This window comes from Sarcophilus harrisii, chromosome 2 (genome assembly GCF_902635505.1).
Source record: "Sarcophilus harrisii chromosome 2, mSarHar1.11, whole genome shotgun sequence".
Classification (NCBI taxonomy): Eukaryota; Metazoa; Chordata; class Mammalia; order Dasyuromorphia; family Dasyuridae; genus Sarcophilus; species Sarcophilus harrisii.
Genome location: NC_045427.1, coordinates 82,963,782 through 82,977,416, shown reverse-complemented (window position 1 = coordinate 82,977,416; position 13,635 = coordinate 82,963,782). Strand labels below are relative to the sequence as shown.

At 37.1% G+C, this 13,635-nt stretch overlaps 1 protein-coding gene across 1 annotated transcript in view; it reads left to right on the top strand.

Moving 5' to 3' along the window:
• Positions 1–13,635, top strand: part of THADA (THADA armadillo repeat containing) — a 419,051-nt gene that overhangs the window by 404,039 nt on the left and 1,377 nt on the right. The window contains exon 37 of the mRNA XM_031950412.1: positions 2,180–2,346. Within this exon, the coding sequence (XP_031806272.1) occupies positions 2,180–2,346 (167 nt within the window). The remainder of the gene's footprint in view (positions 1–2,179; positions 2,347–13,635) is intronic.

The following is a 13,635-nucleotide window of genomic DNA, read 5'->3' as shown; positions in this document are numbered from 1 at the left end:
CCTTGTGCACTAGCTCCTGATTTTTGCATCACTGCCCTGTTACCAGTGTCCCCAGCATATTAGCAAGAGCCCAGCCTTGTGCACTAGTTCCTGATTTTTGCATTACTGTCATGTTACCAGTCTCCCCCTCTCCCCAGCATATTAGCACGAGCCCAGCCTTGTGCACTAGCTCCTGATTTTCCTCCTGAACATCTCTGCTCACTTCCTGTATGCTGTTGGTGACAAGGTGCCTGAGGCCAATTTTACACTTTGGACTTTAGATGAAAATCCCACTCAACTCAAAAGCTTCTCCACATGTGCCCTACTCATTTCTAGTTTGGAAATTGGTGGTAAGCAGATGTGTTTGCTGGCAAGGGGTGACATGGTGAATGAATGGGATCTGGGTCCTTTTATGTCCCAGCAGAAATAGAAAGCTGAGAGATTATCTTTGTGCACAGGATGGTTCAGATCTGAATCTGTTGTCCATGTGGATCCTCAAAGGGTGACTTCTTTTCATTTAAGAGAAAGCACTGTGTAGTGGGAAAAGTTTAGACTTGGAGGTTTTGGTTCAAAAGACCAACTGTTAGAGTATTGTACACAGTAACAGCTATGGTAGACTTGGCTCTTCTCAGCAATTCAGTGATCCAACACAATTCCAATAGACTTGGGATGGAGAGAGCCATCTGCATCCAGAGAGAGAACTATGAAGACTGAATGTAGATCAAAGCACAGTATTTTCACCTTTCGTTGATATTTGCTTGCTTTTTCTTTCTTGTGATTTTTTTTCCTTTTGTTCTGATTTTTCTTGCACAGATAACAAATATGGAAATATGTTTTAAAAGAGTGTAATAGTGTAACGTCTATCAGTTTGCTTGTTGTCTTAAGTGGAGGGGTAAGGGAGGTAACAAGCAAAAATTTGGAACCCAAAATCATATAAAAGTGAATATTGAAAATTATCTTTACATGTATTTGGAAAAATAAAATATTATTGAGGAAAAAAATAACTTACCACCTGTGTGATTTTGGCCACATTAAAACAGCTTGCTAGGTAATTAAGATAACTTTTCCTCCGACACTGCCTTCTCCTTCTCCCTCTTCCTCTCTCCTTCTTTCCTTCTCTCCCTTCCTCTTTCTTAACTCCCTTCTTTCTCTCTCTCCTTCCCTCCTCTCTATCTCTGTCTGTCGCTTCTGTTTCTTTCTCAGGGTCTCTGGGTCTCTCCTCCTTCTCCTTCCTTCCCTAGGTCCACAGTGTCCTTATGCTATCTAGGAGGATCTCTCTTATTAGGGAGGTATTATATGTCACAAAGTCATTCATTCTAAGATGTTTTGAATATAATTATTATCTCTGGGGAAAGAGGAAGGATTTACCCTGAAAGAGTATGGGAAGAGGCAAGCCAAAGAATTAATCTTTAGTGGCACACATTTATAATCCCTGTTTCTGGGGGAGATTCAGGCTGGTGGAGCACTTGTGTTGAGAAGTTTTAAACTGCATTAGGGCTAAAGCTGATCAGGTGTCTGAACTAAATCCAAAATGGTGAGCCCCCAGGAGCTACCAAACAAACAGGCTCAAGTTAAAGCTTCCATGCTGATCAGCTTAGGGATTGGGCCATGAGTAGCCATTGAACTTTCAGCCTGGACCGAGTTAAGGAGACTTCTCCCCACCTCAAAAAAAAAATCCTTAATGGTAGAATTCAGGCATGGTAGTGGGGGAGATTCTTTGGGTGATTAGAGAGCTTTCCAGTACCTGGCAAATCAAACTGAATAGGCAGCTGTCTAGTCTGAATACACGCTTAAGTCCAACTTGTGTGATTAAGTTATGGTGAATTGATATGTCTCTGTCCTTTTAACGAGAACTTCTAACTGTGCATATTACAAGTTGACTCATCATCATCCGTGCTCATAATTAGATCACAGTTTAAATTTTACATAGTTCTTTCCTTGTAATAACCCTACAAGGTGGGTAGTGCAAGTATTATTATCAACATTTCCTAGAAGGCAGGGAGTGGGGGAAGTGGAGAACAGAGGCTTTGAGATGGCTTGTTCATGGTTACACAGCCACAAGCATTGATATCCTCTCAATCAACCCAGCTCAGTTCACATTTCCCTTCTCACCTAATACCACAAATGGCTATTCACAATTCCTGGAGGAATCCATATGGAAGAGCATTCACCAGGTCACATGTTTCTTGTATCTCTTTAGACTCTGACTTCTCCTTGGTGGATGCCGGGAAGGCCTTGGACTTGGCGATGGCCTTGTTGTGTAAACTCCTGCAGCAATGGGACCAGTTGGGTGAAGGACTCCTGATTCTAATAGAATGGCTCCTGGGAGAAGATGTTTTGGGGGACTCTGCGGTGAACACACCTCAGGTAATATAGGTACCTTGGCAACATGGGGCCATCTGAAATCTTGGTAATGGAAACACTGGCACTGGGAGCTTAGCCCAAGAAAGCCTCCTTTTACTGGAGAGAGAGGGGCCAGTGGCAAAGTCAACTGCATTAATTGTATTATTGGGATATTTAATGATAGACCAAGGATCAATGAGGAAACTAGCTTTATTCTGTTTGTCTTTATTTTGAGTCTTGTCAGCCTTCTTTTACTTGAGGCTTCAAGCCCTTACAAAGAAGCCTTCCACAACTAGTTGAATTAGAGAAAGCTTTTTATTACTGTTAAGTTGGAATTGTTGTCCAGTTATATCTCATTCTTCATAATCCCATTTGAGGTTTTCTTGGCAAAGATACTAGAATAGTTTGCCATTTCCTTCTCTAGCTCATTTTACAGATGAGGAATATGAGGCAGGGTTATATGACTTACCTAGATCATACAACTAGCAAAATATCTGAGGCTGGATTTCAACTCAGGTCTTCCTGACTCTAGATCCGGTGCTTTATCTACTGTACTGCCTACCTGCTTAATTACCATAGTTTACACTTATCCTGAGATCCCCACCAGGCTCAGCTTCATCTTCATCTTGATAAGAAGGTTGGACTTGATAATCACTAAGTCCCTTCCAGCTCTCAATCAATGATCCTATGATGTTAGGGACCCCATCCACCTAATGGTAGCCATCTCTAAGGCAGAGGAGGGGGGAAGGGAAGAAAAAAGGCAGGGAGAGGGAGAATTTACAACATGATAATTTCATTACATATTTTAAAAGAATAACAAGTTATACATAATAGATTTGCAGTTTCATTTGCAATCACCTTTTTAAAAATTATAGTATGTTATGGAAATGATTGTTTTATTCCATAAATTTTTTTTAAAAATAAATTTTAAAAAATGTTAAGGGAAACATTTCAGAATAATCTAAATTTACAAGTTTCTTCCAAACTACCTTGAGTTATATATTCATTGATTGAGAAGTGGACAGGAGCTTCTGACTTCGACCCCTTCATTTCAGAGATAGGAAAACTTGAGGTTCAGTGAGGTCAAAGACACTTCTTAGATACACTGGCTCATCTTTGATACTGTTTTTGCTGTTTGATTCATTTCTTTTTTTTTTTTTTTAATTTAATAGCCTTTTATTTACAGGATATATACATGGGTAACTTTACAGCATTAACAATTGCCAAACCTCTTGTTCCAATTTTTCACCTCTTACCCCCCCACCCCCTCCCCTAGATGGCAGGATGACCAGTAGATGTTAAATATATTAAAATATAAATTAGATACACAATAAGTATACATGACCAAAACGTTATTTTGCTGTACAAAAAGAATCAGACTCTGAAATATTGTACAATTAGCTTGTGAAGGAAATCAAAAATGCAGGTGTGCATAAATATAGGGATTGGTAATTCAATGTAATGGTTTTTAGTCATCTCCCAGAGTTCTTTTTCTGGGCATAGCTAGTTCAGTTCATTACTGCTCCATTAGAAATGATTTGGTTGATCTCGTTGCTGAGGATGGCCTGGTCCATCAGAACTGGTCATCATATAGTATTGTTGTTGAAGTATATAATGATCTCCTGGTCCTGCTCATTTCACTCAGCATCAGTTCGTGTAAGTCTCTCCAGGCCTTTCTGAAATCATCCTGTTGGTCATTTCTTACAGAACAGTAATATTCCATAATTTTCATATACCACAATTTATTCAGCCATTCTCCAACTGATGGACATCCATTCAGTTTCCAGTTTCTAGCCACTACAAAAAGGGCTGCCACAAACATTCGTGCACATACAGGTCCCTTTCCCTTCTTTATAATCTCTTTGGGATATAATCCCAGTAGTAACACTGCTGGATCAAAGGGTATGCACAGTTTGATAACTTTTTGAGCATAGTTCCAAACTACTCTCCAAAATGGTTGGATTCGTTCACAACTCCACCAACAATGCATCAATGTCCCAGTTTTCCCACATCCCCTCCAACAATCATCATTATTTTTTCCTGTCATCTTAGCCAATCTGACAGGTGTGTAGTGGTATCTTAGAGTTGTCTTAATTTGCATTTCTCTGATTAATAATGACTTGGAGCATCTTTTCATATGACTAGAAATAGTTTCAATTTCTTCATCTGAGAATTGTCTGTTCATATCCTTTGACCATTTTTCAATTAGAGAATGGCTTGATTTTTTATAAATTAGAGTTAATTCTCTATATATTTTGGAAATGAGGCCTTTATCAGAACCTTTGACTGTAAAAATATTTTCCCAGTTTATTGCTTCCCTTCTAATCTTGTCTGCATTAGTTTTGTTTGTACAAAAACTTTTCAGTTTGGTATAATCGAAATTTTCTATTTTGTGATCAGTAATGATCTCTAGTTCTGCTTTGGTCATAAAAACCTTCCCCTTTCACAGGTCTGAGAGGTAAACTATCCTATGTTCCTCTAATTTATTAATAATTTCATTCTTTATGCCTAGGTCATGAACCCATTTTGACCTTATGTTTGATTCATTTCTAAGACTGTCCCCTCTTTTCTCCTCCTTTCCCCATTGTAAAAATCTTCCTGGTTGAGGTCCATTCACATGCTAAAGTCTTAAAAGTAGTAATGATCAGCATTTGTAGAGTACTTTAAAGTTTTTCATGGCTCTTTACAAATATTATCTCACTTGATCCTTACAACCACCTTAGGAACCAGAGGTAAACAAAGATTAAGTGACTGGCCCAGGATCAGACAGTATCTATGGTTACGTTCAAACTCAGGTCTTCCTGACTCCATCCACCTCACCATCCACCCACCCTAGCTGCTCTAATAGAGCCACAGAGCAATAGACCTCATTAACAGACTTTTTTAAACTGAAGGTCATTTTGATTTTAAAAGAAACAAAAACTTTCCCTTTAATAGAAAAAAAGTTATGGTTTTTAAGTGACCTTCAAGGTATACCTTTTCAAAAGCAAGCCAGGAATAGGCCTTCTGTTAGGGGAGGGGTCAATTGGATGTCAGAGGAAGGAGTTGGAGGAATGATTCAAGGAGAATCTCAGCAATAATAATAAAGGCTCATTTCTAAAGTACTAAAAGATTTAAAAGGCATTTTCCTCAGTTAGGTAGTAATAATTCTATTGTGTTTAGAGATATAGCTGGTAGATATTGTGGCTAAGCAATGTCAATGACATTCAAAAGACCCTAAAGAATAAGAAAAATGTCCCAAGATTGAAGAGAAGAACAAAAGTCTCAATTTTCAAAAAAGGGAAGAACGTGAAAACTCTATAAATTAAGTGAACTCAATTTATATTCCTGAGAAAATCATTATTTTTTAATAGTATTTTATTTTTTTCAATTACATGTAAAGGCAAGTTTTAACATTCATCTTGCCAGACTGAGAGGCCTCCCATATCAGGGGGATACTGCTTACATTGATTACGACCAAACATTTTACAAAAATTTGTCGTGCTGTCTTTGTGGCCAGGTGAGGGTATATTCAGGTAGATTCAGAACTGACTGAATGACCTACCCCAAGAGTGGTTAATCATTAATGGCTTACAGTCACAGAAGAACAGAAGGGAACCTCAGAGACCATCTATTCAAACTCCCTGAATTTACAGACAAGGAAACTGAGGCTCAGATAGGTTAAATGATTTGCTCAGGGTCCCATAGCCAATAAATACAAAAGGTGGAACTGTGGCCAACTTGGAGGTAGGTCTCTGGTGAAATCCCTTAGACTTATTTAAATACTCTTGTACTCTTCAATATTATTTTTTACTCAATATGTTATTTATTTAGTATGGAAAGCATCCATTAAATAAATTCCCTCTGCCATTTCAGATCAGTATCTCAGAGAATTGCTTGAAACATGGAGAGGTTAATTGAGGTACCTGGGATCACACAATCAGGCTGTGTCCAACCCCCCTGACTATGAAACCCACTCTATCCACTGTACCATATTTCCTCTTACACTGTTAAGCACTCTAGTCGGTGACTTAGCTGAAGGCTTTTATGGCACAATCATCAACTTTGCCAGGGACACAAAGCTGGGAGGATTAGCTAACACATTGGATGACACAGCCAGCATCTAAAAAGGAGTCGAAAGGTTAGAATGATGAGTCAAATCTAATCAGATGAAATTCACCTCAGTGATCTTAGCTCAGTGATGTGGCTAATCCTTCTGAACATACAGATCACCCCTTTTTTGTGCTTTCTCATCCTGTGTGACTGTTATCTATGGGCTCCTGTAAATCCATCACTGGGAGAAAATGTGCAATTCTCTTTGGTGTCTCAGCATTCCAAGGACACTAATGTAGTCGTGAGCTGTCCACTGGGGATCCCTCCAACCTGCTAAATGCCCTTCTCCTTTTTGAAGTGATATATCTCTGGGCTCCAAGGTTGTTTCTTTCATGCAAGCCTTCATTTGTCATATGCCTTTTCAGATAGATAGATAGATAGATAGACAGACAGACAGACAGGCAGGCAGGCAGGCAGACCAACTGACAAATAAATAGATAAATAACAAGATAGACAGATAGAGTGATTGAGAAATAGCTAAGAGACTGGACAGATAAATTGGACAGGCAGGTAGATAGACTGACATAGATAAACAGATGAGAGTGTATGTATGTGTGTGAGAGAGACAGACAGACAGAGACAGAAAAGATAGAAAGGGAAGGAGAGAGAGAGAGAGAGGACTGGACAGACAACTGATAGATAAATAGGATAAACAGACTGGACAGACAAGTAGATAGACAGGACATTAAGTTTACTGTGTGTTGGGCAGGTACTTTGCTAAGACCCAGGGATGCTGTTAAATCAACTTCTAGCCTGAAAGATAATATTTAAAATAGTATTGTGAAGGCAGCATGGTAAGGCAGGGAATTGTCATGAAGACTTGAACCCCAGCAAGACAAAACGAAAGCTCATTTATAAGAGAACAAGGGACCCCGGGACAAAGTCCGAGTTTCTAGAGGAAGGAAAATAAGCCAGTTACATGATGTAATGGATAGAATGATGTACTGGAAGATCTGAATTAGAATCCTACCTCAGGCACTTATTGGCTGTGTGATTCTGAGCAAGTTCCTTAACTTCTCAGACTTAGTCTCTTAGTCTGTAAAATGGAGATATTAGTGTCTACTTTTCTCAGAGGTGAGGATCAAATAAGATACCATTAGTAAAGCACTTTGTAAACCCCTAAAGTGCTCTATAAATACTGGCTGCTGTTGTTAGATGAGGATGAAGAGCTAAGAACGGGAGGCATGATGTGGAGGCTCTCCACACAACCTGTTATTGTACTTTAAGTGACCCACAATTTTTAATCCTCAAGACTGCGGTATTCCATGACTCACAGCCTCCCTGGAAGAATATTGCTTTTAAAAACCTTGGGCTTTATTTCAGGGAGAAACTTGAGGTCATTAAAAGTACTGGGCATTTTATTTCTTTTTTATTATGAATTTAACCAAACTATGAACATTTCAGTGCGGAAAGGACAAAAAAGAAAAAAAGAAGATTGCCTATGAAACCACAAATATCTAGTACATTTTTAAACAGTATATCAAATTTAACATGATAGCACCAAACTGCCCTGCTCGTCTGTGTCCCCATCTGAACTTCCTTCTGAATCCCTCCATTTTTAAAAAATATTTCAATGACTCCACTCCTCCCCCAATTCTTTCCCTCAGTCCCCCTCCCCTGATCTCTCCCTTGTAACAAATGAGTACAGTGAAGCACAACATATTCACACATTGACTTTTTCTGAAAATGTGTGCCTCTTATCACACTTCTGATCTATATTACTTCAAGAACCCAGGATCAATTCCATGCCATGAGGACAAAGAGGAGTACATATTTCATGGGGAAGATGAAATTTTTTTTGTCCTTTTAATTTTTTTTATTCTGAACTTAACACCAAACAAGATAAGCATTTCCACATAAAAAGTAGAACCAAAAAAAGGGGGGGGCGTATATGAAATCACAAATTTATATTATGAAAACTTTTCTCTTTATAGATATAATAAATTCAATATGTTTTCTCTAAGAGCTGCCCAAATTCTCTAGGGCTTCCTACTGATTTTCATTCCCTTCTCTTCTAAGCATTTTTTAAAATGCTTCAGTGACTCTTGTTTCTTGCTTTTTTTTTTCTTTTCACTTTGGTAATCACATCTTCCCACTTCAAATGAAAGAAAAATGAAATCTTTGTCTCATATGTACATAGTTATACAAAACAAATCTTCACTTTGACCATGTCTGAAAAAAAGTATGTTTGATTCTATACCTTGTCATATCAACCTTCCCAGAATTTTTAGTGTATATCTCTTTTTCTCCACTCATACAACCCTGGTGTAGGCTCTGATCACCTTATACCTGGACTATTGCAATAGCATATATAAATATATACATTTTTGGGAGGTCGGTTAGTTAGTTCATTTGGGATTTTCTTGGAAGAGATACTGGAATAGTTTGTCATTGCCTTTTCTAGCTCATTTTACAGATTAGAAAACTGAGGCAGTTATAATTAAGTGACTTTATTATGGTCACATAGCTAGTGTCTATTTTTTAATTAGAATTCAGATCCTCCAGCACTCTGTCCACTGTGCCATTTTACTGCCCCAGTGACCTCTATACTCAGCTGCTAAGGTGATCTTCCTATAGAGTAAATCTGGAGCCTTTCAGTAAATTCTAGGGACTTCCTGTTGTCTCCATGATCAAATAGAAAATATTCTTGGTTTTTAAAACAGTTCATACACTGGCCCTCTACTCTTCTTAAAGACTTTGCTCCTCTCCCTGTGCTTTACAATCCAGCAACATTAGCCTTTTATTCAACTCAAATCCTCCCTTCTCCAATATGCTTTTCCTGGTTCTTATTCAAAGCAAGAGTATCTTTCCTCTAAGATTAACTCTCACTTTTGCTTTATATATTTTGTATGTACATAATTGTTTTCTCTCTCATTAGAATATGTTTCTTGAGGGAAAGGATCAAGTTTTTGCCTTTCCTTTTGTAAATTCAGTGCTTAGCACAGTACCTGGCACTAAATAACTGCCATATGAGTATTTGGTGTTTCTCTTGGATCACATGAGCAATGAGAAGGTAGACAGGACATTTTCTATGATCCCTACAACCACTCAAATCTCTCCAAAACAGAAATTATGCTTCAAACATAAAGCAATTTCAGCTGTTTCTAAAATCTAGGATGACCAGAATCCACAAAAATGCAAAAAACAAAAATAAAAACCTCAAAGCCAGGAACTGACCCTCACTAAACCCTGAGTTTACTCAGCACCATCCCTCACCTCCCAAGGACATGACATGACACAAGCTTACATCAAAACTTACTCCCTATCCCCTGATCCTAGTCCCATAGAGAATCCAGCTCTAGGTTATAGAAGTTTGCTCAGGACTCACCAGTCAGCTTGACCAAAGCCCTTTATTAGGCAAAGAGGCAAAGAATCTCCTCTTTCACCTAGGAACAAAAAAAAAAAAAAAAGAATCTGGTAGGAAAAGACCCTAAGAGTCTCTGGTCAGAGCAGAAATAACAGCTATTTACATTTAGTCTAAGTCAATCAGGACCCAAACAATGACCAAATGGAGCTTGGCCTAGGACCTATTGGTAGCCAAACAGAATGATATTTGTTTTGGTTTAAGGCCTGATCCTTAAGAAAGAAATCTTAGCAGTAAACCCCAAGATATCTTGGGAGAGTCCAGAAATGCAAAGGAAAAGGAAAAAAATACTTTTAAGAGCATCTATAGATAAGGCTATGATATCCTATGTGGACAGAGGAAGGAAAGGGAAGGAAAGAGGGAGGAAGGAGTCTTCCAACTGATCAGTTCCAGTTTGTGGGCCAGCCTTACATAAGCTGCTATTTATCCTTCATTCTCAAAAGAGATCATGACATTACTGAATGGAGGCAGCCTTAGTCAAGCTCAGACCTACTGAAGACCTTAGCTTAAAAAGCCCACAGTCTCCCATTGCATCCAGAGCCATCTCCAGTCTTCCTGATCTATATCTGGCTACTGGACCCAGATGGCTCTGGAGGGGAAGGTGAGGCTGGTGACTTTGTACAGCCTTCCCTCACTTAAATCCAATTTATTTGCAACTCCCTGATGTCATGGTCCTCTTGGAGAACAAAGGACAAACAACAACAGCCCTATAGAAATCAAAGCCTACGGGCTAAAAATCTTTGCAGCAACAGGTTCTGTACTGCCAGCACTGGGGCCGAGAACAGAAGCACAGGAGGAGGGACAGGTCCTCAGGACAAGACCCTATAAAAGCAGGGGGTTATGCAGCACTCCACCAAGCCTGAGAAAAAGAATACAGCTCCTGGCTGGGGCAAGTATCTAAACGTCATTTAGGGCAGATACTTAGGAGGGTGAACTGTGAATTGCCCAATAATTAATTAGTAAAGATTTCAAAAAGACTCAAAAACTTTAAACATAAAACAGGCAAATAAAGGAGGGGGAAAAAAAACATACTTTTCTTTTTCTGGCAAGGCAATTGGAATTATATGACTTGCCCTATACAGCTAGGAAGTATCAAGTGAGGTGGGCGGATTTGAACCCAGGTCTTCCTGGCTCCAGAATCAGTGCTCTATCTACTGTACCATCTAGCTGCCCCCAAAATAGCATACTTTTAAAGAACAATTAATACTTTTACTTTCACAAATTATTTTCAAAAATGGAGGGAAAAAAATGTGAGACTTAATATAATCCTAATACCTAAAGCAGGGGAAAGATAAAACACAGAAATAAAAATACAGAGCAATATCAATTTTAAACAAAATCTTATCAGATGGCATCAGTTTATCCAAGAAACCATTTGTTATTATGATGACCTGGAATTGATACCAGGAATAAAATAATGATTCCACACTAGGAAAACAATCAACATGATTAACCAGATTAAAAATCAAAACATTCCAAACCACATAATCATTTCAATAGATGGAGAAAAAGCCTTTGACAAAGTACACGCTATTTTCTGCTAAAAACCCTACAAAGTATAGGCAAAGAGGGACTTTTTAAAAACAGTTAAAAAAAATTTCTCTAAAGTTAAAAGCAAGTATCACGCATAATGGAGATATACTAGAACCCTTTCCGCTAAATGCAGGGATAAGGAAGGATGCCTATTTTCTCTACTGTTATTTTAACACAATTCTGGAAATGCTAGCAAAAGCAGTAAGACAAGGAAAAAAAGAATCAAATAGGTAAAGAGGAGATGAAACTATTCCTGTTTGCTGATGATATTTTTTTTTACTTTACTCAGAAAATCTTATGATATCAACAATGATATTAATTGAAACAATAATTTTAGCAAAGTTGCAGGCTGTAATATAAATCCTCAAAAATCAACAGAATTTCTTTATATAATAAACAAATTACAAGATGTGATAATAGCAAGGAAAATTCCATTCTAAATAATTACCAAATACATAAAATATCTTGGGATCCACCTCTCAAAACACACAAAAGACTTGTGTAGATTAAGTTATAGAGTGGTCCTTAAAGAATAAAGAACTACCTAAATATCTAAAGGAATATTTAGTGATCATGGTTAAACTATGAGAATATAATAAAAGACAGTACTACCAACATCAGTGTATACTTTTAATGTCATATTAATCAAATTACCAAGGAAATACTTTATAGAACTTGATAAAATAACAGATTTCATTTGAAAAAACAAAAGATCTAGAATATTCAGGAAAATGATGAAAGGAAATTAAAGGGATGATGAAAAGTAGTAAGAATTAAGGGGGGAAATAGCACATCCACACTTCAAACTGTATTATAAAGTAGCAATCATCAAAACCATTTGATATTGGTTAAAGAGAAAGAAAAAAAGCAAAATAGAGATTCAGGAGTAGTAGAATTCAATAACCCAATATCTGATAAAGTAGAAAACATATTAACTAAGAAAAACTACCTATCTGATTAAACAAAAAACAAACAAACAAACAAAAAAAACTAGTGGGAAAACAAGTAGAAATTGTACCATACTCCACAATATATTTTAGACATATGACCTTAAATATTTCGTGTGTGTGTTTGTGTGTGTGTGTAGGTCTCATAGCTTTGGGTGGGAGATGTACTCTTAAACCAAACAAGAGATAGAGGCAATTACAAAAGATAAAATAGGTGATTTTGATTACTTGAAACTGAAAGGCTTCTGCATAGACAACATTAATGCATTTAGGATAAGAAATGAAGTAATATTTGTATGTTCACATACGTATTATACAAGTAATAGACATTCTCCAATAGATAAATGGTTGAAGGATATGAACAGAATTCATAAAAAAAAAAAAATGCAAGTAATTCACGGCCACACCAAAAAAAATGTTCCAAATCACTACTAAGTAAGAGAAACTGAAACAACAATAAGCAATTCAAAACAATCAAAAAGTAATTTGGAATTATACAAATAAAGTAACTAAAATTTCCATACCTTTTGTACCAAAGACTCCACTACTTGGCTTATACCCCAAAGAACCTATAGATAAAAAGAAAAGTCTCCATATATTCCATATATTATTGCTATTTATAGCAGCCAAGAATTTGTGCTAAGAATTAGAAACAAAGTATATGCTCATTAATTGGGGAATAGCTAAAAAATCAGGGTATATTAAAGAAATAGAATATTACTGTACTGTAAGAAATGATGTATGTGATGAAAAAAATCTCTGAACTGTTAGAGTGAAATAAGCAGAGCCAAGAAAATAATATACATAGTAACAAAAGAACTATACCCCTCAAATCAAAAGTAAATTAACAAAATTAGATCCACAGGTGTTACACACTGCACGTTTTGGAACTTTTTTCAGTTTATCAGTTGTGACACCCTTTTTTTTTCTCTCCCCCCAAAAATACTATTTGTAATATGGGATGACTCTTTATGAGAGGGAAGAGGAAGTACACATGGGATAGTGTGGCAATCTAAGAAACAGAAAATATCAATAAAAACTTATTTAAAAAAACAAATATTTGATGGATTGCCAGGTCAAAATACTAATTGCCTTAGTATTTTTCATCACAATCGTTTGGAACTCTGGTAACTTCATTGATCAAAATCCGAATGTCTCTCAAAGTTGTTTTTCTTTACAACAATGTTGCTATCATATAAATTGTTCTTCTGGTTTTGCTCACTTCTCTCTACGTCTTCCTAGGTTGGCTTTTCGTCGTTTATGGTACAATAATAGTTCAATTACATCCATATACTATAATTTATTGTCATTCCCCAACTAATAGATACTCCTTTAGTTTTCCACTTGCTTGCCACTACCCAAAGATGCACTATAAAT